This window comes from Hibiscus syriacus, unplaced genomic scaffold (genome assembly GCF_006381635.1).
Source record: "Hibiscus syriacus cultivar Baekdansim isolate YM2019G1 unplaced genomic scaffold, ASM638163v2 tig00110761_pilon, whole genome shotgun sequence".
NCBI classification, from domain to species: domain Eukaryota; kingdom Viridiplantae; phylum Streptophyta; class Magnoliopsida; order Malvales; family Malvaceae; genus Hibiscus; species Hibiscus syriacus.
The window spans coordinates 40,433-66,464 of record NW_024062849.1 but is presented as its reverse complement, the minus strand read 5'-3'; the positions used below and the strand labels follow the sequence as shown (position 1 = coordinate 66,464).

Below are 26,032 nucleotides of genomic sequence, written 5' to 3'. Positions count from 1 at the left end.
ATCGTACATCTTGTAAAATTAAAGATCTAGAGTTTATTTAGATTTTGTAACATTCTAGAGTTTAAATTTTAGATTGATTTATTTGCCAATTTTCTTTTATTTTTTAAGAAATTGATTTGAATTGACCTCTAACTTTCGTATTTCCTTTAGATCATGCCATTTCGCTGATCGATTGTTTTGGTGAATTTGAAGCCATTATTGGCTTTGAATCAGTTTTGTTTCATTTTTAGCTCTATGTGTTTCTTTGATGATCACCCTCTATATTTTCCTTCTATTGAATGTGTTTTTCACTTTCATGTTTCCCACTTTGCGTGGATTCTATTCGTTACTAATTTGGCTTGGATTTTTTCGTTGTTGAACAGCTCAGGTATTTTAAGTTTATATATAATCATGTTGTGTTTGAGCTTGGTTTTACTAATTAGACGTTTCCTGTAAGTTCATAGCTCAGGTTTACATTACACGTTTCCTGTAAAAGCACAAGGAATATACGAAGAAGATGAACAGCAAGAAAGGGTTGTGCGGCGGCGTAAGTGAGAAGCTAGGGGAAAAAGAAGATGGGTTGGAGAAGAAAACATATTAAAAAAAGGGTAAACTATAACATTGCCCCTAAATTACTTTGAATTTATAAAATAATATCTAATTAGTATTTTATCTAGAATTTAGATGTTAAAGAAAAATTAAATCTTTTTACTAACGTTTTACATCAGAAGTAAATATTTCAATTACTATATTTTAATTAAAACAAAACGATAATAACTACGAATTACATTTTTGAATCTAATGATTATACGTTTATAAAATTAAAACAAAAATGACTAACTTGTATTTTACTTTTAATATTATACACGCAACTAGCACTACTCATTAATATCCGCTGATTCTTTGATGGCGATTTCTGCCAAGTAAAAATGGAATTTATGGTTGAATGATTTTTTTAATTTTTTTAATTGATTGATAATATTTGTCTTATATAAATATAACTGTTTGAATTTAATTTTTAGAATATTTTTAAGATAAATTATACGAATAGTCTCTTATATTTTTAGTTTGATCGAATTTGATCATTAATTTAAAAATTAAGAGAAAATTATTATAACATTATCGATCCGTTCGATTTTAATCTTTAATGTTATTGATCTGTTCGATTTTAGTCATTTAGCTGTTAATTCCCGTTCAATTTTAGTCTCTCAATTATGTTAGGGATTTAAATAAAAGGGATTTAAGCAAAAGAGGGTTAATAGAAATTAATAACAGAGGGATTTAAATCGAACTGGCTGAAAATATGAGAAATCATTTACCTTTAATTTTTAAATTTATGACTAAACTCATTCATATCCTAAATAAAATGTACTATTCAGAAGGTTTATTATATTTTTTTAATGAATTATTAAATTATTCCATATATTAAATGTTGCATGCAGTATATAACTATCGTTATTAGCAAAGCCCAATTTTATATATATATAAACTGTATCGGTTCAAGATTGTTTGTTTGACTTGAAAGTTGAATCCGTTTACCTGACTTTGCTCCAGCAACCTCCACCAACATTTTTTCATGCAAAAATGGGATTGATGAGGGATGCCGGCGTTGTTTACAAGCCCGTTGAGGAGATTGATCTTGGTCCTTGCAGCAATGAGTTGTATTTTAAAGCTGATAAAGGTTTTCTTTCCAACCAAACCCTTTATTGTGCATTAATTTATTATCGTTAGTCTTCTTTTTACTAATTTCTTGTTTTCACATCGAAATTCATACTTGGATTTTCTTTTATTTCAGTGATCAGTACTGTTCCTTGAACAGATTCTCGATTGCAGTTGCTGAAAATGATAAAATTGTTTCATTTTAGTATATAATGTGATTTTAGTTGCTGAAAATGAGAAAGTTGTTCTCATCAAACTGTTTTAAGAATTTATTTTGTTTAGTGATTGTAATCAAGAAATTCAAGATGAATTGCAGTTGTTCTGTTTCTACTTATGTTTTAATTACTACAATAGTACTATAGTAGTTGATCATTTCTGGTTTAAATGGATAAACGGTTTTGATTTCTGGGAATTTTAATTTAAGCAGCTGAATTCAGGAATGTCAGGGACTACCCTTTGAAAACCATGTTTAATTTTACTCGATTAATCGTCACACTGACTTGATTTTTACCCTTTTTTTGTTCTTGAATATAGCTCTCGTATGGCTGGATTTCTGCTGAAAATCTTTGCCTGGTTCTTGGAGTCAAGGATCATTGGAGCATTGTTGTTGTACATAGTGAAGAAGAACAATCAAGTTCACAAGGTGTGCACTTGTTAGCTTATACGGATTTTAGTTTAATATACGGATTAGGCTCCGTAGAAATATGGCATTCATCCAAAAAGAAAGAAGATCAGAACTTTTTGCTCTTTATACACTTGTAAAGCACTACTATGGAAAGAACCGATATACCTAGAGTTGGGTAAATGGGCTAAGGCCCGCGGGCTACCCGTTTAACCCGCAACCCGTGCGGGCTTCGGGCCTAAAAAATTGAAGATCGTTTAAATTGCGGGCTTTTTAGCCTTTATCGTTAAACCCGCGGGTTTAATGGGTATAACCGTGGGCTACCCGCGAAACCCGCTAAAGTCCGCTTAATTTAAAATTCATAAAATTTTAGAGAAAATAAAATTAAAAAATTTTATAGAAAAAGAAAATAAATTACCTATAAATATGATGTTACTTATAACTATTGTAGTTCTTAAATTTATTATGGCGTTTGTCATAATTTTACCGCTGCTTAATTCTTTTTTCATTTAAATATACATCATTATCATTTTGATATTTAAAGATTTTTTTTATTTAATTTTGATCTTTATTTTTTTTCATGAAGTATGTTATCTATTTTGTTCTTTAATTATAAAAAGTCACGTGATATTCTAATAATATATCACATGACACGCAATATTTGAATTAAAAATAAGAAAGAAAAGTAAAAGAAAAAATTAAAAACATATTTTTCAACTTTTAAAGACTTTTACAAAATAAATATATTTTAACAAATTAATGACTTATATTTTATCAATTTTAGTATAATTGTATCTTTCAAATTTAATCTTATACTGTAAATATTTTATTTTATATTTTCATATTATATTTTAGACTTTCTCTAAAGTATCCATAAAATACAATTATTAGGACTACTTGACAACTTTCTTGTTAGATTTATATAATGTTTGACTTTGTTGAATTTTTATGTTTGAATTTATGCTTTCAGACATTTTCGTGTCTTCATATTATAGCCTTGAATAATCGTGTTTTATAAAAGTATAATGTGGTTATTGTCTTATTTGTTTTTCAATTTGGTGATATAAGTGAATATTATTTTTTTAATTTGAGTTTAAGTAATTATATCATTATATATATATATATATATATATATATTAATGATTAAAAAATTAAAAAATATTATTTTATAATCATTTCTGGCTATTTAAAATAAAATTTAAATATTATTTATTATTTTGACGGTGCTACCTTCATTTTCAAGTTGCTCGATCATTTTTAAATTTGTAGTAAGTTAAAACATTATTTTTTATTGCATTTAAAGCTTTTAAAATTATTTTTATTTAACGGGCCGCATGTAAGCCCGTTTAGCACGCGGGTTAAATGGACGGGTCGCAGGCCTTAAAATTCAAAACCGTTTATGAATGCGGACTTTTTAGCCCGCTCCGTTTAAGCCCGCACCGTCAAAACCCGCGGGCTAAACGGGCGGGTAGCCCGTATACCCACCTCTAGATATACCTTTTGTCAAATGGAAGATTAATCATCTAGCCTGAAAGAATTCGGTAGGAGTGGCATTTGTTATTCATTTCATCTTGGAAACTTAAACTGGTTGCTTGTCTGCTTTTTATTGTGAACTTCTTTCTGATTGTGTCTTCCCTTTGAACAGCTTGTTACAAATGCAACGCTGGTGGAACCTCCTATGTTCGTTCCCTCACTTCCTATACTTTCCGCGATTCATATGATTCAGATTACCACATTTTGGATACTGCTGACAGTTCGTCTTCATCGTCATAAATAAAATCAGACTTTTTCTGTCTATAATAAAAATAGGTTATGGAAGCATTTTAGAACTTGTTAAACACTGCATCAAAATATTTGCTTCCATTAAAATCTCTATCATGTTTCCTCCCTATATGAGAAACCAACAGGGAAGAAACGTAGAATATTATTGTTAGAGATATGACCCAATTTCTACTTAGACCAGCCCATGAAGTTACAATCAAAACAGTGGTAAAAGTGTGAGGGCCCCTGCGATATGAAGCAGTATAATCTGTTTGATCCCTATAAATAGATAGTGGGGATTAGAGTTTCGTGATGTAACATTTGTAACAGATCTTGTATTTTTCGACATAGTGAAAGTTTTTATCCTCTGCCTGTGGTTTTTTTCTTTTGGGTTTTCCACGTAAATATTTGCGTCTTATTTTTCTGTTAGGTTGTTTTCGTTTGCCATTAATTATTCCGATAATTATATTACTCCAATCTGGATTCCAGACTCTGGAAGTTTCTTATGTTCCAAAGGTGTTCAATGAACTAATACTTCAAGTGGTTGTGCTACATAATTGCTGGTCAAGGTAGGTCATAATGACTGGGGAAAAGAGAAGTACACCTTGCTTAGGGTACGAAGTATTGAGAATGGATTTTCAAAAAAAAAAAGGTATTGAGAATGGGATATATCATATATTGCTAGTAGTTTTATTAAGCATTTGTGTACATCATATAAACATACCTTACACCCTCATGTCTTGACTTCAATGTGCACTCTCCTATTGTGAAGGTGTTTCTTGTCTTGTGTCTAATTAGATTGCATTAACACAGAGCTTAACCAACAAGAAGTCAAACAAATTGATTTTGATGCATCTCCACTGGAACGAGTTCAAGAGGCAATAAAATGCATTCCTGTAACCTCGGAGAAGTCACTGGGTGATCTAAAACTCAGCTGTTTCCGACGATGGACTATAGCAGATTATTCAAGAGCCTATAGCGCTGGAGCTATAACTCCACTGAGAGTATTATTCTTGGCTATCTCGTTTATGGCATATTTTTGGTTTCCATTTATATGTGATTATGTTTCCACTGATTTTTGAGACTTTCTTGATAGTTTGTGTCCTTAATTTTTGGTTTACCATGGTCATGAAAATAAAATTTCAATTCTGCAGGTTGCAAAGCATTTTATAGATGCTGTGCGTGAATCTTGCAGTCCTCCTTTTCCAATGTTCTTCTTCATTAACTATGATGCTAAAGATATCCTAAGGCAAGCTAGAGAGTCAACGCTTCGGTATGAAAGAGGCAACTTTTTTACTATAATTAATCATTAGATGTATCCTAATGTGCTTTTTTTATGGATACATTGTTGTGTCCATTATCATGAGCCACAAGGATGTAAGCATTCTCCATGATGGATTATTTTATAAACCCTAGACCCAGGATCGTGGAGATAAACAAGTTAACAGTTGATCTACAGACTAAGCAAAAGTGGACATCATTTTAATAAAGAACCCTTTGGATTTATAACATCCTTTGGTGCTATACTTGTTGGAAAGACTAACATGCATGAGCTTGGAGCCGGAGTAAGTGGGATAAATCCCCACTACGGGTGAGAATTTGTGATTTTCTTTCCCTTTAATAAAAAAAATTCCATGTTTAAATACAATTATATCCTGCTCATTTTTTTCCCATTTAGGGTATGGTGTCACGGTTACAGATTAATCATCCGTGTTGTCCTAATTACAAATTAATATACAGTCAACCAATGTCATTAAATTTAACATTTCCTTTATCTTGTCCAAGTTCTTTCCCTTAAAAGATATTAAAGTTGGTAGTATGTAAATTTTGTGATTGCTGCAGGCCTATTAGAAATCCCTATGATCCCAACAAAATTGCTGGTGGTTCTTCGAGTGGATCTGATGCAGTTGTATCTTCAGGGTTATGCGCTGTTGCTCTTGGTGTGGATAGTGGAGGTAAAAAGTTGTCCCTTACTAAAAAAATTGAAAACCACAAAATATTTTTGAATAATGTTACGTACAATGTTCTGAACATATTTAGTATTAAGATAGCTTCATAAGAACGTCGACATAAACCAAATCAAGCTAAGAAGCCTTAATCTTGATATAATGGTGGGTAAGAAAGCTTTATCATAAGTTTGACTATATACTATTACCTCCATCATGGAAGAAGCATGTAGAGTTCATCAGGTTTTCAGGTGATATTATTATCACAATATTTGTTTACTTCATTAATACTATAAAAGTACATTTTCCTATAATCATTAACACAAAAAACTAGTCACTTAAGATCATACAAGAACTATATATGGAAAATGTAAAAAACTTAATCAAATAAACTCGAATAAAATATAGATACGGACATATCTGATTGTATTAATAAACGAACCATAGAAGGGAATCAAGTTATTGAAAGACTACCGACAAACCATAAATCTAAATAAAGCAACATGAGAAAACTATTCACAAACGCAAATCACGTATCCAAATTTAATTCAAGGGTCCAAAGTAGGGGAGATCAACATAATACTAAGTGAACGTGATCTTGATCAATCTTGATGATATTAAATCCAACTATGAGAAAAATGATAAACGAAAATAACTATTAAATAACTGAAAATGTGTCAAAAGACAGAGAAAACGTATCATAAAAACAAAAGAAAATATGTCATAAAGATATAGTTATAAAAAATTTTAAAAAATACGACATAATAAAATAAAATAAAATAAAAAATAATGAATATCGATTATCGGTGACCAACGCTAAGTCTGATATCATTGTTGATATGGCCCAAAAAAGAAAAAAACTAGAAATTAATATTATAACTAAGCTGCAATGACCGAAAGGCTATCTATATTACTTGGGACTTGAGTCTTTGAATATTTTAAACAATTACGCACATATGAATATAATAACATGGGATAAAATAAATGAATAAAATAATATATATTTTTGAAACTGGTCCTTAATTTGATGGCTAAAATAAGCTAATTAGGAGCATTAATAAATTCAAACATAAATCTATTATCTATACAAGAAATTGTGAACCATAAGAGAAAAGTTACAAATCAACACACAAACGAAAATGAAATCATACATTTTGGCATTGTGTCTGAACGAAAGACACCGTTTCCTTCTTTAGATCATGAACAACCAACATATTCTGCTGTTGAACGTTGCCAAAGATTGACATCCCACTCGAACTTCCCATCGCCAAGCAAATCACTCCCGAGCTCGAGTCGGCGATCATATAATTTTCTGCCGGTAAATCTAAATCCGCTCCAACGAAATGGAATATCAGTTTGGGTACTTGGACTTGCGTCGAATCCGACGGCAAGCTGAAGCATAGGTCAAGACCTGTTGAACTCGAACTGTCGACGGAAAGCCCCATTTGAGAAATAAATTCCTTCTTCAGCACATCGAAAGCAGCTTGTTCTAGGTATGTGATTGTGGTGCCGGAGTCGATGATTACGCCGCCCGTGCCATCGTCTTGGAGTGCAAAAGTTGATTTCTTGATAGGCAAGGGAGTGCTTCCGAGGGTAATGCCTTGAAGTGAAAGATAGTAAAATGATGGCTGTGATGGATTACGTATCAATGGTGTGGTTTTCATTGCACCTAATGATTCTTTCCCACTTGCTATTGACCCCATCAAAAGTAAGCTCTTTTGTGTCTGATCGATGGAGGTTAAGCAATAAGAAAACTTGGGTTCTTTCAGTTGCGAAACTAGCGATAAGGGTCCGCGTCCGAGCCCAACGAGGCCTGCACCTTGCGAAAATCCATCGCCCTCATTGTCTTCGCCGCACCCGAATCCGATTTTTGGAACCGAAACCTTGTTGAATGTGAATGTATCGGTTCCCATGACCCCTTGTGTCGACGAGTAATCACCATAGGTGTAGAGATACTCGCATCCATCGTTGCATGTTGATTGAGGTAGCGCGGAGCATAGGTCGCTCGAGCAAGATAACTTGGAGAACGTGGAAGACTTTTCCGGGTCGAAGATCGGGGTGGATTGATCGAAACATTGGGTGCAAGGCTTGCATTGAGTCCATATCAAATCACTGCCGGTATCCAATATCACAGAGTAACTCGTCGGTGGCGTCCCGATCGATAAGTCCATTAGAAACTCCCCATTCCCCGCAACCACAGGCGCTTGAACCGTGGCAGAATCCGTGTCTGCTGCCAAAACCATGGCATTCAACCTCTGCAGCCTATGGTTCCCACGCTTTATCCCACGTTGCATCCGCTCCCATTTGGTTAAATTCTTGTCCGAATCAACATGCTTGAGCATAACCCTGAACCCATTTCGAACCTTATCCAAGTCTCCCGATGCTCCCCTCGATGTCGAAAGTGCCGGTGAGACATATAATACGACAATTACCAGAGCCGAAAATGAGACACGACATAAAGAATGGATTAAAGCCATGGAAAATTAATTAGAGAAAAAAAAGGGGTTGATGAAGCAAAGTTACATAAGATTGATGTTAAAATAGTCTTAGATAAGTAACATTCAAAACACAGAGAAAGCAATGTAAAGTTGAGACAACAATAATGGAGTAAATATGGGGGGAAAATGGAAAGAGACAAGGAGGATAGCTTAGAAGAGAAGATGCAGGCTCAAGTGTGAAGTGAGACATGCCATCTTGTACATTGAGGTTGAGATTTCACCACATTTATGCAAATCTAAAATATATTATATATATAACCCATGAAGGTTCAAGTAGTTGCATTCGTAGGGTGTGTATGTTTTGTTAATAGTTAAAAAAAAATTCAAACAGATATTACCTTATAATCACTTAAACTACTAAAAAGGTTATATATATAAGATTATTATTTCATATACAAAGTGAGTTTGTAATGTTGTCGCGTATTTTTTATTGATATTTAAAAAACTATTTTTGTTTATTCCCTTGTATAAAATAATTAGTATGTACAATTTTGAAGCAATGAAATTGTAAGAAAATAACATATTGGTTTGAATGTTGTCATTTCAGGAGTTTGGTTATCAATCTCATATGGGAGTAGGTTATCCCACTATTTTTGACAAATAATCATATTGTATTTAATTAATTTATATATATATATATAGTACTTATTGTATATATTTTATTAATTTTATAATTCAAATTTTTGTTGGTCAAAAAGTGAAATTTATGAATATATATTATTTTAAAAGAATATTATATGAGTAACTCAAAAGTCTTAATAGTGATTGGAATGTGGGTGTTTTCTGGTTGTTGGGCTAACATTTTTACTAATTACGTTTTGGTGAAGTTGATGGCCCTACCATTGTTAAGTAAGACAAAATTGCTACTTCTATTTATTAAATGGATCTCATTATATTATCTCAAATCTATTGTTTCACATTTTTTTTATCTTTAGATTAAATTATATTTACAGTTAGAATTAATAGAAATTAAATTAAATTTGCTAAAGATTAAAATATATATAAATTAATAAATTCTACATAATATAAGTGGATCTCTCGTGATATATATATATATATAGTAGGAAGACGAATATTTAATATTTGATAAACTTCAAATGTGTGAAATTTATATAATTCATACTCAAATTAGTTTATACTATCCCATTAAAATAACATTATTTATGTTTAGGGCTAAAAGCTGAAATTATTATCAATTGAATCACAAGTGAATAAATTATTATAATTTATATTAAATTTAAATGTAATTTATAAACATGTTTAGCCCCTAAATTATATTTTGTTTTTCACTTTAGTTCTAATTTTTTTTTGGGTTTAGATTGAGATTTACAGTTATTTTCGTTATCAAGTTCAATTTAATTGTATCTAAAACCCTCATTTGACATGTAGCACCTATTAAAACGTGTCACATGGCACCTTTAACTAATTAAAGATTGACATGTGTTGTTCGATAGTTAATATTTTTTAAAAATCATTTACTTTGATCATCGTTGACTAAGAGCTAGTTTGGCATTGTTGTGGAAAAAATTCTTTAAAAGTGGTTTTGAGAAATTGAGTTTAAAATTTTAGTGTTTAGTATTGCTGTCAAAAACTACTTTTGAGAATATATAATGTTCATTTCAAACATGATATTATAAATTAAAAATAAATTAACTTACCTAATGTTAAAAATTACTAACAATTTTTTAATATTATAATAAAAATCACTAATGTTATTTTAATTTGTTAATAAAACCAATAAGTTAATTTTAAATTAATAAATTAACAATTTTTTAAAAATAATTAAATTAAAATTTTCTATAGACAGCAAACGAAAAAAAGAACGTAAAAAAAAGGAATGAAACGGCACAAGCATACTAAAGTAAAATTAATATTACAATAACAAGCATGATGATAAATTTGTATTTTTATTCTAGACGAGCTTTCTCACCGCAACCGTTGAAATAGTCGATTTTTCCAATTGGGTTAAAACTAGGTATTAAACGCATGATCATTAATCATTGGTGTTCAATAGTTGATTATCAAATTTCAATTTATTTATTTTTTTGAGATTATATATTTTTAAATCAGGAAAGTTTACCATCGATTCTCCTCCTCTCTTCTCTTTCTTTGAAAATGTTCATCTACTTCCCTTCCTCTTTCACTTTCAATTGTATTCTTTCTCGTATTGTTTTCAATGATTTCTTATTGTTAGATTAGGGTTTAGTGTTTCAAAAGGTTAGATTCGCAATCTCTTTCTCATTTTCTTTCTTTTTTTATTTGACTTTCGATCAAATCCTAAATCTAAACAAAAAAAAAATCTAAAATTGATATTTGAGAAAACCCTAGAGTTTAAGTTGCAAAGAACGAATTGAACTAGCACCTAGGATTGAAAAAAAACCATATATGATTGTGGGGTTAGGTTGCAAAGAACGAAACCCTAATTACAGAAAAGGAAGAACAGACCCACAAATTAGGATTAAAAATATTTTTATTTTTTAATTTAATTTAATTTATATTTGAATTTGAATTTAAAGAAAATCGTGAAAAATTAAATTATGGTTATGTATTACATCTTATTTGGATAATAATTTTTTAACAATTGTTACAATTTAGGTACTTAAAAGTTTAACGGAAAAAAATGAGACACTTATTTGTAGCAAGAAATACTTTAAACACCTAAAGTTAATTTAGAATATAATTTGAATAATTGTTTTAGTATTAAACCTTAAAAAAATAAAATTCGAATAATAACACATAAATTTGAGTTCAAATATTAATAGTCGAATACAAAATCAGATATGTTGGCCAATCCGTGTTTGTGTGCGCGCGCGATTTGCATAAATTACGTCAGGCCAGAAGTTAACAAGGAAACCACTATTAATAGCTAACGAAGTCATAGTTCAAATGACTTCAGATATGCAACCATTTGGTATTTGCTTCTAATTATTCAATCACTGTGTTCATCTACCATCACTCTAAATTCGAAGACGATAAGTAGTTCGGGTAGTTCATAATTGCTACCCGAACGTGACTAAGCTACGGGCTAATGCAAACAAGATAGAACAACATTCATGAACATTTCCATAACCAAACACCTTTCCAAATGGAGGTTAATGGCTCGGGAATCGACGAAGAACTTTACCTTCGAGTTTTTAATGATGATATGTCATCTTGGTATGGAATCGGTGTCATCGTTACTGGAGACGTGTAGGTCGGGAAGGTTTGCACTAGTAGAGAACTTAAGCCATCTTTTTCTCTCAACGTACTTGAGACCAGGTTGCATTACGAGGCCAATAATGACAGCCACAAGGCTAATCGCTGCAACTTTGAGCGAAGAAAGAGCCAACACAACACATATCAATATGGTTGGAGGAATGCAAATAAGGATCGATCCAACCGTCCCCACGGGTATTTTGTAAGGTCGTGATGCGGCCGGATATTTCATCCTTAACCGAACAAATGCTATGAACTCCAAAATCATCCCGAACAGTACAAGAAGTTCTCTGCAGCTACAATCTCTTCAAAGCTCAACCATGACAACAATAGAACACCTGAAGCAGAAAATAAGATCCCGATTAGAGGAGTTCCATGGCGAGACCTCTTACTAAAGAACTCTGGTAGCATCCCGCGCTCGGCCATCCCCAAAAGTTGGAAGGAGTCACTACTCATCTCAGCCACAAACATCCCCATATTCGACATTGCTGCAGCTGCTTGGATCCACCATCTCAACCAAACTCCACCGATAACTTAGCAATGTCTGAGAAATAACCATCAGTCCACGACTCGCGATCAAGGGGAAGGGCCCCCGTACCAACTAATAGCGGAAAGAAATATCCGAGAACCACCAAGATCAAAGCATAAAACAAGGCCTTTGGGAGAGTTTTCTTCGGGTTCTCTACCTCTCCAGCGAGCGTACTAATCGAGTCCCAATAGTTTAGATTCCAAAAGAGTGTATTCAAATATAAATTCCAATCGACATCATGAATGTTTGCAACAAACCATCTTGAAGGCTCTATTTTTGGAATCGACACAAACCCATGACCACAAAGGGAAGGAGTGAGAAAACCCCGAGAAGCACAGCAACCCATCCTACAATGGTTAAACCCCTATAGTTCATATATGTGAGCACTAAAGTCAAAGCAAGCACAGCAAAGATTCTAGGTAAACCACCTCCTAAAGCAGGGATTCCAGACTTTAATAGTCAAGAAACAAAACCGGATATAAAGCATTATCGATGACCCCACTCAGCCATTTCATCCAGCCTTGCTGAAACCCCCAATAGGAACCTAATGCCGATGAAACCCAAACAACATAACCACCATTTTCGGGGAACATAGTGCCCATCTCAGCAGTAATTAATGCTTCTGGAATGCTCCAGATGAATGGAAAAACCAAAAATCCGAGAAGAGCAAGAAATGGTCCAGCAGCATTGACACTATCCTCAACCCCGAATGGACCTCCAGACACCTCATAGAAGATCAGGAAAATAAGTGGTAAAACCGATACTTTCTTAAAGTTATCTGATGTGGGAGTTGGTGCTTCACTGATAGTAACATATTCAGCACCATCAGACTGCCCCATTGCAACAGACGCTCCCGTGTTTGATGTGTGTCTCAAATTCTGCACAAGAATCAAGTTCTCAACAAAACAGCAATTTGGTTTTTCCCTTGTTTCAAAAGCACAAAGAGAAAATTCAAAGAAATACTAAAATGTATATATATGCTTCATGCAAATCCATCAAAACAGTGAAAAGCTTGCAATCATTCTGAAAGTATATGAAATGCCAAAAATAAAATTTCCTCCACTATAGGCGAAGCTCAGTTGCATATTGCAATATGAAACAAAAGAACTTCAAACAGAGATGGATCAGCTGCAACATTCATGAACTTAGCGAATAAACATGAACCACGTGTTGAGATACTTCTATCCCCGAAACTCATTGCTCAAAACGCAGAACACAGAGTTTCCATTTGAAAAAGAAAAGTGCATATGACGTCCCCCGCAACTTCCAATTGATCGGAAACTATGTATATCTACAAAGAAAGAGTAATCTTCGAAGAAAAACATATTTGAAGAACATAAAATTGTATGTTCTTAGATAAATAAATGAATGATTCTATTCTTTATATGTATATGTAAAAGAATCATGTTGGTATCACAGTTAAAGTTCTAGCCATCCACTCATTTATAACCAGTTGTCATAAGCTTCTTTCTATTGCTTATTATTATCACTCTATAGCAATTTCTGAGGAATCAAAAAGTTAAACAACAAAATTACCTCATCGTTTACGGAATTCGGATGTTTTGCATCATCGACAGTCGGTGATACCAAAACAGGCTGATTCGGCGGAGCTACGCAGTCGCCAGCAGGTTGAACTGAAATTTTTGGGTCAGCAGAAACTTCCCTAACAGCTTCTGCCATGCCAAGATCAGATCGAATTCAGTCCAAATCAAAGCAACAAGTAAACCAAAAACTGTCGGCAACTTGATCTACTAAAGATCCAAACTGAACAAATCTGGAACATATACACAGAAAGATATCGTTTTTTCTATTCAATTGGCAGTAATTGGGAAAGGGTTTGCATAGTTTTCAAAACGGTTTCTTCACTATCTTAGTTGAACCAAAATGAACGATGACTGAAGGCGACTTAAAAGGGGTATTGAAAATTCGAGGAAGGAGACGACTTCCATCATATTATCCATGTGGACATAAAATGAGCAAATTAAATATAAGAAAAAAGTCAGCAAATTGTGCTAAAAAATCTAAAGAAAAGCACCAAAGAACTATTAAATTAAAAAAAAATACCTGAGTGGAGCAACGCCTTGAATTTGGGTTAGGTTTGCGAGGAAGTGGAAGAAGCGGGGTTGAACATACTAAAAACCGAGGTTGAATATAATAAAAAGAGAAAATAACATTAATCAATTTTTTTTTTAATTTGTCAAAATGACCAATAAATTCGCAACCAAAGTTCTAAATTCGCAACGCGATATTCCAAAATCGCAATGCATTTGTTTCTTAAGAATTTTCTCTAAAAAGATAGTATCCGTGCGAACGTGTCGAAGACACGTATGACCACGACCGGACGGGACGGGCGGCGGTGACGGTGCGCGAGAGTCTCCTTTGTTTTCTTTCACTCAACAAGGAAGTGAGAAATCCAAGCCTTAAATACCCCCAATAGTATTTCCAATACTGTGGGATTAAAAATATGAGATCTTTGTACTTGTTTCAATGCTTAATTTGGATGATTTGCCTTCTTTTAAATTGCTTGTGTGTTTTTATATAGTTTTATCACATGGTCTATACAGCAAATCCTACATGGATTGTTCTTTTGTTGCCAATAAATTAAATATGGATTCTTGGCAATGTCTATAGATGTTTATGTCGAATGATTTTAGCATTTCTTTTTCTTGATCTATATAGCAATCCAGCTTGTTAGAAATGTATTAGTTTCTTGATGTCCTTGTTGGTTATATGTTGTTGTGTTGGATTATTTTCCTTGGTGATAACCGGATCATACATGTCACTACTAATGAGTTAGAAGTGCATAATTCATAAATGTGATAAAGTTATGTGATAGCAATTGTCACAACATAATTAAATATGTGTAAACCCTTGATAGGGATAGTTTCTCTTCCCTTGCTTTGAGCTTTGTTCTGCATGTTAGGGTATTAAATTTTGGAAACTAATTGAAATGGGGACTAGTGGTCTATAATGCAAGTGATGCTTTAATGAGCAGGATGGCATAATAAGGTAGTGCAATTTGCTTGGTGTTGGATCTTATAAAGATGTTGCTGCGAGAATGATAATTGCTTAAATATATTATTTAATCTCACATAGTATTGAAAATACTATTGAGAATGAGTATTTAAGGCTTAGATTTCCCACTTCCTTGTTGAGTGAAAGAGAACAAGGGGGCTCTCGCGCATCACCGCCCGTCCGGTCCGATCGTGGTCGTGGTAATATGTGTTTTCGACACGTCAGCGCGAATACTATCTTTTTAGATAAAATTCTTAAGAAACAAGTACATTACGATTTTGGAGTATCGCGTTGCGAATCTAGAAACTGAGTTGAAAAATTAGAGTTCGCGTTGGAATTTTGTTAGTCATTTTGACAAATCCAAAAAAATTGATTAAAATCATATATTATAAGGCATTTTCGGTCACTAGGATTATTTTTTCTAATAAAAATTATAAGGACTTACTTTTAAAAAACAAAATAGCTTAGATTTTTTTATTTAAAAAGTGTTTGAAAAGCATATATATACTGCAATTGAACATTTTCACGTGCAGAATTATAGATTAAAAAGAGGTCAATTTTGTCCGTCACATTCCAAACAAGTACAGCTGACAATCTAACATGAAAAGGTATGTCGCACGGCTCAATATTCCCCCGACCTAGCTCAGTGGACAGCGGGAATGTCTTAGAAAGGCGGGTTAATATACGGTTAATATATAGTATTATCGGATACATTAAAATGTATTTAATAAATTCGGTTTAGTGGTACCTATTATGTTGACAACTAATAATGTTTTAGGTAGAAAATATGAAAAACTATTAAAAAATTTGGTAACCGGTAAACTTTGGTTATCGGTAAGTATCTATCCTTTTTATAAAAGTGTCCATACTTTTAACATATCAAGTAAATTTTACCGGTTTTGTCATAATGAATCTGATTTTATCATATTTTTACCTGTTATATTGTAAATTATCTATCCTTTTTATAAAAGTGTCCATACTTATTTCACTGTGAAAATATATTTATTATTATCTTTAGTTAATATTGTTAAATTTAAAATCTAAATAATATTTTATAAAATATCAAAACAATCAAATAATTTTTTGTGTAAATGAAATTATTAAATTAATATTGTAGGTAGAAAACATGAAACACTATTAAATAAATTGAAACATAAATTACATAACTTTCAAAAAAGTATATATCATTTTTATAAAAGTGTCCATACTTATTTCACTGTTGAAAACATATTTATTATTATATTTGGTTAATATTGTTAAATTTAATTCTAAATAATATTTATAAAATATCAAAACAATCAAATAAAATTTTGTGTAAATTAAATTATTAAATTAATATTGTAGGTGGAAAACATGAAACACTATTAAATAAATTGAAACATAAATTACATAACTTTAAAAGCAGTTTTAAATCCTAAAAGTGTCGATACTTTTAAAAAATATATCGATCCAAAACGATATACCAGGTAAAAATATGAAAAACCGGTAACAAAATGATAAAACCGGTAATTTAAAAGTGTCGATACGTTATATAAGGATCGACACTTTGTGAATTTAAAAGAGAAACAGTTATAGCACCTATAATGTCGATACTTTAAAAAAATATCGATCCACAACGATATAACAGGTAAAATATGATAAAACCGGTATCAAAATGATAAAACCGGTAAAATGATACCGGATATATTGAAAGTGTCGATACTTTCGTAAGTACGTGTAATAAATTATCGACACTTTCAAAGAAATAGGTAATTATCCTTTCGAAAGTATCGACACCTGACATAAAAGTATCGACACTTTTGTATTTGTATCGATTAAATATAAATAACATATCCAATGAAAATATAAAGGCCATAGCTAAATATCCTCTGAAAAAAGATAGAACGGACGAGTTTTTGAAATCGAAGAGTAATTGTTGCTGCATTTCAGAAGGCGTTTCTAAAGCGAAGTTTGTTTGTTTGTTGCTGCAGTCGAATCGAAAAGTATGTTGTCGAAACCCTAATTTTTTATTATTACAGTAATCGCGATAGGGTTTTTTATGTGTTGTTTGGGATTTTGGAGTAAGGAAGCATTTGGGACCGATTGCAGGTAGAAATAGATATTCAAGGAAAATATAAATGTCGATACTTTTATTAAATATTATAGGTAGAAAATGATATTATAGGTTGTATAAATGTGCCGACACATTTTGGTGTGGCCATTCAAATTCTTTTGAAGAAAACCGTTTTACCACAAGAGTAGTTATCTATATTTGTATATTGAATAAGTGTATGTAACGAAATAATTTGATTTGCGTAAACTGATATATGAAGGAAAATGGAGTCAATGGGTTGGAAAATTGTTGGTGGAGCAGATGACTTTGAAATTGAGGCCGAGACTCGAAAGCAACCAAAGGGTGGATATATGTATTCTAGTAAGTATCAATGTCCTTTTGTTATTATTGTTGAAATGGTAATTGGATTAAAGTATCGATAAACTTTAAATTGATTACAAATTTTAAATGTTAACAGTATGGCAGAATGCAAAAGGATGAAGGGAGATGGCACACAGAGCGGTTCGGTATGTAAAATGAAATTGACATTGAGTAGTATTAGTATTTAGTGTTAATGTATTGATTAGAAACGTTTATGTTTAATATTAGGTGAAAAAAGATGTGAGGTCCAAATGGAATTCAATGAGTGATGCTGAAAAGGAACCTTACATCACACAGTCAAGGATGATAGTAAAGAGTACAAAGAACGGAGGAAAGCACATGAAAATAGGTATTCATTAAACTTGTAAATACGTTGATACAAATATATAAGAACTATAACATTATATATTGTTAAAAAATGTAGGAAGTGTCGACAAGATGCAGCATTAAAAGGGTGAATTTATTAATTAAACCCTTAAGGAGAAGGATCAGTTGAATGTGCTGGGAGAAATAGGTTTTGGATCGTTGATCGGAGTAAGCGATCGACCTATTCGGAGGGAATTGTGTCGATCCTTGATGGCACAATTTGACGTCAGTCAATGTATGGCTAAGTATGGTGATTATTCATTCCCTCTGGGGGTATCGACTGCTGCAGCCGTATTGGGGGTACAAAACAAAGGCAAAGTGTTATAGAAGTCTGTAGGAGTAAGAACTGGAAAGCACTTGCCTCCAAATATGGTTTGAATCATAAGGTGACATATGCTGAAGTTGAAGAGGATATCAAAAGTGGATCTTACTGGGGGGATGAGCTGAAGGCCCGAGTTCTATTGTACCTTGTCGGGATATTTCTTTGTCCAACGGGTGATACGTCAACGAACAAGGAATATATGAAGCTCATTTGCGATGAAGGCTTGAAGGGTGAATTCAATTGGGCTGAATATATCTATTCGAGATTGATTGAATCAATAATCACCTTTAAAAAGGGCAGCCAGAGATACCTCAAAGGGTGCATAGCAATCTTAGAAGTAAATGAGTTGAATCACTTTTTTGTGTTTTTATATAAAAATATAAATTTTATTATAAATGCATGTTGCACTGTTCGATTTTGGTCGGGCTGTGAGGCAGTGCCGGCTTATGAAAGAACCGGAGTGGCACGCATCCGTGCATGGGGGAAGGAAGAGGTGGTTAGAGTGATGGTGAAGTTGAAGTTGGATAGAGGGAAGAAGCAAGAAATGGTAATAAATGTAATTAAATAATATTAAGAATATAATCAATGTCTTAATATTGTAATTTAATTTTGAAGGTTATTGGCAAGGATGTAGAGGAGGCAGTGGAGGCAGAGGAGAAGAAAGGAGGGATGGTTGTATTGGGGGATGACGGTGAGTGGGACGACGGTGAAGCAAAACAGAGTAACTTCGACATTTTGATGTCTGAATTGGCTGATATCAAAAAAATCCAATTTGAAATCATGCAAAGACAATCAAGAGTCGAAGAGAAACTTGATCAAGTCGTAGAGAAAATCGAGAGAGTCGAAGATACACTCGAGAGGCATAAGGGGGTAGTGGAAGGAAAAATAGATGGAGTGGTGAAAGAAGTAGAGGTGTTGAGGGGTGAAGTGGTGAAAGAAGTTGGGGTGTTAAGGGGTGATATTAAGATGGTGACGGGAGAAAATTTTGAGGGAGTGGTGAAGGAGGTTGTGGATTTGAGGAGTGAACTTACGGGGGTGAAGGGGTGGTTGATAAATACTCGGATGAAGGAGCTCAATTGAAGGGTGAAATAAAAGAGATGAAGAGCTATGTAGAAAAAAAGTACGATGAACTGAAAAAATATGAAGAAGAAAAGAGGGAGGAGGAAGAAGAAGAGATGGAAGAAATGAAGAGGAAGGAAGTCGATGTCATTTATACACCAGAGAGTGTTATAGCAGCAGTTTTGGATTCGAAATGTCCTGCACCCCAGAAGAAGAAGCAGAAGGTAAGTTTAATAAAAGAATACTTAATTTGATTTTTATTATGTTGTTGTGACAAAAATTTGTACGCAAAATTGTAGGTTGAAAAAGCGGATATTCCAAGCGGAATTGATGACATCGAAGCTGCAATTTGTGATTATTTATGGAATAGCGAGTTAGAATCGGGGTAAGTGAAATATATTGTTTTGTGAGTGATATTTAAATATTTCATGACAACATATTAATCCTAATGATTCATACAGATATTTTGTAATCTCAATGGGAAATCAATTCGCTATTGTATACGACGTTGCAACGTTGAAGCCTACGGAATGGGTTGGCGGTGTGGTAAGTAGAAAGTAGAAAATGTTAAAACTTATTGAATATGTTCTGATTGTGTAATTAATTTTGTTAGGTTATCGAATTGCTCGCCTGGACCATATGCTACGATTCTCAAAAGTCACTCCGGAGGATTGGCTACCTTCCATACCTCTTAGTGGTGAGTTAAATTAATAAATATTGAAAAGTAGTGTTATAGACGGTAAATTAATAATGTTTGTTGCGTAATTACAGCAACAGGCGTTGGAAGCCAACAACAAAGAAAGTGTTGAGAGTATTTCTACCTTCTGGGGTGTCATATTGGATAACTATGTGAAATTCACCGACTGTGAGAAGGTAAGACACCATACCAATTGCAAATGATGTTTTCGGATATAGAATGTTGAATTTTGTCAAATTGAGTGTGAAATTTGTTGCAGATCATGATCACAATAAACTACCATAATTCACATTGGTATCTGTTGGTGTTGGATATGGTAGATCATGTTGTAACAATATATGATAGTATGTTTACAACTGAAGCAGCTAAACAGAGAGTGAAGGATGCTAAGAGATTGGTATGTATGTTAGTTTGTTATGAAAGGACGTTATGTAAATTATAATGCATAATTTTTTTGGTGCATAACTTCTTCTATTTTAATGCAGATTAAAATATTAGATTCTTATAATAAGAAACGCATTTGGGTTGAGTCCTGTGGATCTCTAGGAAAGTATCCCTTGAAAAATTTCAAATTTGTGGAGCATAAGAAGAATAAGCAATTGAATGGGTATGAGATGTTATCACAATAGAAAGCTTAATTTATGCAGTATTCATCATAATTGACATGTGTGGTTTTCAAATTTTGTAACAGATATGATTGCGGCATGTATGTGATGATGTGGATGGAATCGATCGGTTCTACAGGGGAAACTGGTGATTTTGTAAGTGGATAGAAAAAATCGTTTGTGGTAAAATTGTTAAAAGTCGTAGATTGAATGCTGTAGTTGACAATACTTAACGTTCTGACAATTTGAATATAGGTTGTTGGAGACAGGGATCGATCGCGAGTATTAAACGATCTCGTAAGCCACAATCAAAATGAACGAAGACAGGAGATAACAAAAGCTGCAATATTACATAAGAATAACAAAAGGATGCAATGATGTAAATGTAGGGTTAATTTTGTATAAGATTTATAATTTTGTATACGATTTATATTTTTGTATATGAATATAATTATGAATGAGATGAGAAAAGTTAGCAGTATGTTGTTGTACATGTTTCTTATACACATTAAGGGTCATGTTGATACTTGGAAGTAAAAGGCAAATTTACAATATGGCCAACAGGGTGCACCCATAAAGTGTCGATCCATATATAAAAAGTGTCGATCCCAAAATCATCGAACCCAAAAGTATAATGTAATATGTAATTTTTCAATCTAACCGGTACAATTATACCGGTTTTATGAGAGAATATGTCTAAATAATGTGTCGACACTAATATAGTTTGTGTCGATATATTTTTTCCAGAATGAATGGAAAACAGGGTGCACCCATAAAGTGTCGATCCATATATAAAAAGTGTCGATCCCAAAATCATCGAACCCAAAAGTATAATGTAATATGTAATTTTTCAATCTAACCGATACAATTATACCGGTTTTATGAGAGAATATGTATAAATAATGTGTCGACACTAATATAGTTTGTGTCGATATTTTTTTCCAGAATGAATGGAAAACAGAGTGCACCCATAAGTGTCGATCCATATATAAAAAGTGTCGATCCCAAAATCATCGAACCCAAAAGTATAATGTAATATGTAATTTTTCAATCTAACCGGTACAATTATACCGGTTTTATGAGAGAATATGTATAAATAATGTGTCGACACTAATATAGTTTGTGTCGATATTTTTTTCCAGAATGAATGGAAAACAGGGTGCACCCATAAAGTGTCGATCCATATATAAAAAGTGTCGATCCCAAAATCATCGAACCCAAAAGTATAATGTAATATGTAATTTTTCAATCTAACCGGTACAATTATACCGGTTTTATGAGAGAATATGTATAAATAATGTGTCGACACTAATAGTTTGTGTCGATATTTTTTTCCAGAATGAATGGAAAACAGGGTGCACCCATAAAGTGTCGATCCATATATATAAAAGTGTCGATCCCAAAATCATCGAACCCAAAAGTATAATGTAATATGTAATTTTTCAATCTAACCGGTACAATTATACCGGTTTTATGAGAGAATATGTATAAATAATGTGTCGACACTAATATAGTTTGTGTCGATACTAATTTAAATATCAAGTGTTTTCCACCGTTTACGATATATAGTACTCTTAATCGAGAAACCCTAAACATAAAGGCAAGCAGGCAGTTCTTCCTCTTTCTTCTACCGTTATCATAAGTGACGATCAGATATTCAGGTAAATTTATCGATATTTTATGGGTTTGATTGATTTCTATATTGGAGTTTTTATCCTGAATGTGTTTGTGTTCCATTGTAATAGGGGTAGCATCCAACCAAAATGGCTCCAAAACGTCAGCGTCAGAAGCGAGGTCTTTCTCAAAGCTCTTCTCAACCCAGTTCTTCTCAACCACCTCCTTCTGTAACAAACGATTCTTCTGAGGAAATCAGGTCCTTCGAAACTCTGAACTTTAGATCCGACATGGAGAAACAAAGATGGCAGACGAGTTTTAAAGTAAGGAAGATTCGTCCCGAACGTGTCATTGACCTGGGTTTCTTGTTTGATGATAAATATGCATTTAGTTTTAAATCTACATTTACATCTTGGGGTTGGCTTGAATTCCTTGGTGTAGAACCAAGATATTATCCCAACCTAGTTAGAGTCTTCTACAACAATGCTTCCTTACAGCACGAGCCTAATAAGACTAATATAATAGGAATTAATACACATGTCATGGGGAAGGATATGTATATATCTCCAGAAACTATTGCGGAGGGTTTAGGTGTAGCGAATACAGGGGATTCAGATGAAAATGGTGTAGATTGGTCTACAATTAAACGGGTTACTAGAAATAGCCCAATTCACCTCGATGTAGAGTCGAGAGTGTTTCACAAAATGCTCACATGGTATATCCGGCCTAGTGGGGGAAAACATTCAACGCTTCGAGACAGCGATTATTGGTGGATAGCAAAGTATAAATCCAAAACGGCTCCAAACATTGCAAAATCATATTTAATACAATTGTATATATGGTCACAAAGGGAGCAACAATTTCAACTACACTACCATATGGATGTGTCATCACCCATCTGTTGAAGAAGAAGGAAGTTGATTTTTCGCATGACGCCCCTGTTCGATTAACCCGCAAGATTGACATGGTATTTATTAAAAAAGCGGGATATGATTTTGTTGAAAAACTCGGTTGGAAGCGTGTCAAGGAGGTCGGATTAGATCAAGAGAGGGAGGAAATGGACCCCGTTGGCCATGAAGAAGAGCAACCAAGTGGAGACGCAATGATGGAAGAAGCTCCAGTTGCAGAGGATGTCACAATTAAGACCGTGATGGAATACATGATCAATTTTCGGGAGCATATTGATTCCCTTGTGAGTGGAATGCGATCCGATATTTCATCATTGCAACGTGAAGTCTCCATGTTGCGTAACGAATTACGTCAACGACATCAAACGAGTTAGGTAATTCATTATCTATGTTTCTTAACATTTACACGTTCTGAACTTTATTTTATTTTCTTTTAACAGATGTGGACAACCAAGCGGTCGCAGAAGATGAAGCTGACGATGAAGATGACGATGATGATGACGATGATGATGATGATGATGAAGATGATGATCCAAACAAGTATATCGTGTCTGCAATGCCACCTTCAAGAAAACTTTTAATTTTTGATCTCAATGGTGTCCTTGCCTACATCCCAAGACTGCCGGCAGGTTTTAATTCTATTCTTTTGTATCCATTATTTTAACATATAAGCGTAGAACTTTAATCTCATTTTCTTCATGTTGTAGATGTTGTCCTCAGAAGAGGATTATTTGAATTTATGCAATTTTGTGTCGACAATTTTGTTGTTGCCCTTTGGTCTTCAAAGATGAGGTTAGAACATGTTTGAGGCAATTGAATTACTGTAGTCAAAATCGTTAATATACATTTGAATGTTAACATTCAAACTTGATTACAATCTCAGGCATAACGTCGACCGTGTACTTGAGAAACTACCTGTATTTTCCGAGCATTTTCTATTCGTGTGGGTAAGATGAATGTCATTACAGTTTGCTGACTTTTCGTTGTCTATGATTCCTACATATTTATGTTCGACTGTTTGTGAACAAGATCAAAAAAAATGCAAAACATACGATTCTGTTACCTACTGTAAAGATCTCAATGATGTTTGGAACGCGTGTCCAGATTTTAACGAGCTAAATACACTTTTGGTCGATGATTCAGCGGAAAAAATGATTTATAATCCGGTAAGTTGCATTTATGCAATATGTTTTTCCAGTTGAACAGGTGTTCAGACATTGATTATTTTAACAACTTATGTGTTTATATAGAAATACAATTACATATGTCCACATACCTTTGACGCTGCTTCCCATTCGAACGACAAAGCTCTAGGTATGACACAAATTTATTCATGCTTATGCGAATTTAATTTATTGTTAGTAAAATTGCACCTCATTAGTTTGATATTGAAATTATTTATGTATGTCCTCAGAAAAAGGCGGAAACATACGAGAGTATTTGGAAAATTTGTTGAAGGCCTCTAATGTTCCGGACTTCGTTAGAAACAACCCTTTTTCATTGGATTAATTTTGTTTGTCGGTACATTATTTGAACATTCTTGTGTATTTATATTTTGGTGTGATTATATTGTGTATATACATTTGAGTGTCTATACTTTTTTAATATATTGTAAAGTATCTATCCTTTTTATAAAAGTGTCTATACTTTTTCCACTGTGGAAAACATTAATTTAAGGTTATCTTTTGAGTGAGTTTTAAGATATTAATTTAGTAATTATAGGCGTCTAATGATTTATTTTACGTTACGGTATATATTATTATTAAATTAAAAATTCTTAATATTATTTTATAAAATATCAAAACAATCAACTAATTTTTTGTGCAAATGAAATTATTAAATTAATATTGTAGGTGGAAAACATGAAACATACTTAAAAAATATTGAAACATAAATTACATATATTTAAAAAAAGTATCGATCCTTTTTATAAAAAGTATGGACACTTTCAACATATTATAATAAAATAGGTAAATTTGCAATATAACCGGTATAAATATACCGGTTTTATGCGCGAATAGGTCTACAACCTATATCGACACTTTTTAATATTGTGTCGGTACTTTATGTCCATATTGGAAGAAAAATGTGTCGATACGATTTAAAAAAGTGTCGATATTTACACATCGGAACCCATAATTATAATGTAATAGATAATTTTGTAATATAACCAGTATAAATATACCGGTTTTATGCGCGAATAGGTCTACAACCTATATCGACACTTTTTAATATTGTGTCGGTACTTTATGTCCATATTGGAAGAAAAATGTGTCGATACGATTTAAAAAAGTGTCGACATTTACACATCGGAACCCATAATTATAATGTAATAGATAATTTTATAATATAACCGGTATAAATATACCGGTTTTATGCGCGAATAGGTCTACAACCTATATCGACACTTTTTAATATTGTGTCGGTACTTTATGTCCATATTGGAAGAAAAATGTGTCGATACGATTTAAAAAAGTATCGACATTTACACATCGGAACCCAGATTTATAATGTAATAGATAATTTTGTAATATAACCGGTATAAATATACCGGTTTTATGCGCGAATAGGTCTACAACCTATATCGACACTTTATAATATTGTGTCGGTACTTTATGTCCAGATTGGAAGAAAAATGTGTCGATACCATTTAAAAAAGTGTCGGTAATTTTAAGTAACGCGGTTTTTCTTCCTTCATTCAAAATATTTATATGTACATACAATAGGAGTCATGTTGATACTTACGATATATTATATGGAGATCGCTGTCATTCCATTCCGTCTTCGAAAAAATCAGTTGATGTAGGCTGTGTGCTTGTACTCAAACTGAGCTTGACTTGAGGA

General features: G+C 33.0%; 2 protein-coding genes and 1 pseudogene across 2 annotated transcripts; 1 reads left to right on the top strand and 2 right to left on the bottom strand.

The window, feature by feature from the left end:
• The first annotated feature begins 253 nt into the window (after positions 1-253).
• On the top strand, positions 254-5,334 carry LOC120139556 (fatty acid amide hydrolase-like). Its single transcript, XM_039154731.1, has 6 exons — positions 254-587; positions 1,534-1,660; positions 2,173-2,281; positions 3,906-3,958; positions 4,827-5,025; positions 5,176-5,334. Exons 3-6 carry the CDS (start codon positions 2,180-2,182, stop codon positions 5,332-5,334), a joined length of 513 nt encoding a protein of 170 aa, XP_039010662.1. The 5' UTR covers positions 254-587; positions 1,534-1,660; positions 2,173-2,179.
• A 1,706-nt stretch (positions 5,335-7,040) lies between these two features.
• LOC120139533 (aspartic proteinase nepenthesin-1-like) lies at positions 7,041-8,655 on the bottom strand. Its single transcript, XM_039154715.1, has one exon. The coding sequence runs from the start codon at positions 8,442-8,444 to the stop codon at positions 7,113-7,115; it is 1,332 nt and encodes a 443-aa protein (XP_039010646.1). The 5' UTR covers positions 8,445-8,655; the 3' UTR covers positions 7,041-7,112.
• A 2,826-nt stretch (positions 8,656-11,481) lies between these two features.
• LOC120139564 lies at positions 11,482-14,080 on the bottom strand (annotated as a pseudogene).
• Between the last annotated feature and the right edge of the window lie 11,952 nt (positions 14,081-26,032).

What these genes read in the sequence shown, in the direction of transcription:
- LOC120139556 (XM_039154731.1), top strand. Translation starts at nt 2,180, where the DNA reads ATGGCTGGATTTCTGCTGAAAATCTTTGCCTGGTTCTTGGAGTCAAGG. An exon ending in AGAACAATCAAGTTCACAAG is followed by an intron (nt 2,282 to 3,905) that starts GTGTGCACTTGT and finishes CCCTTTGAACAG; the next exon opens with CTTGTTACAAATGCAACGCT. An exon ending in GAGCTATAACTCCACTGAGA is followed by an intron (nt 5,026 to 5,175) that starts GTATTATTCTTG and finishes TCAATTCTGCAG; the next exon opens with GTTGCAAAGCATTTTATAGA.
- LOC120139533 (XM_039154715.1), bottom strand. Translation starts at nt 8,444, where the DNA reads ATGGCTTTAATCCATTCTTTATGTCGTGTCTCATTTTCGGCTCTGGTA.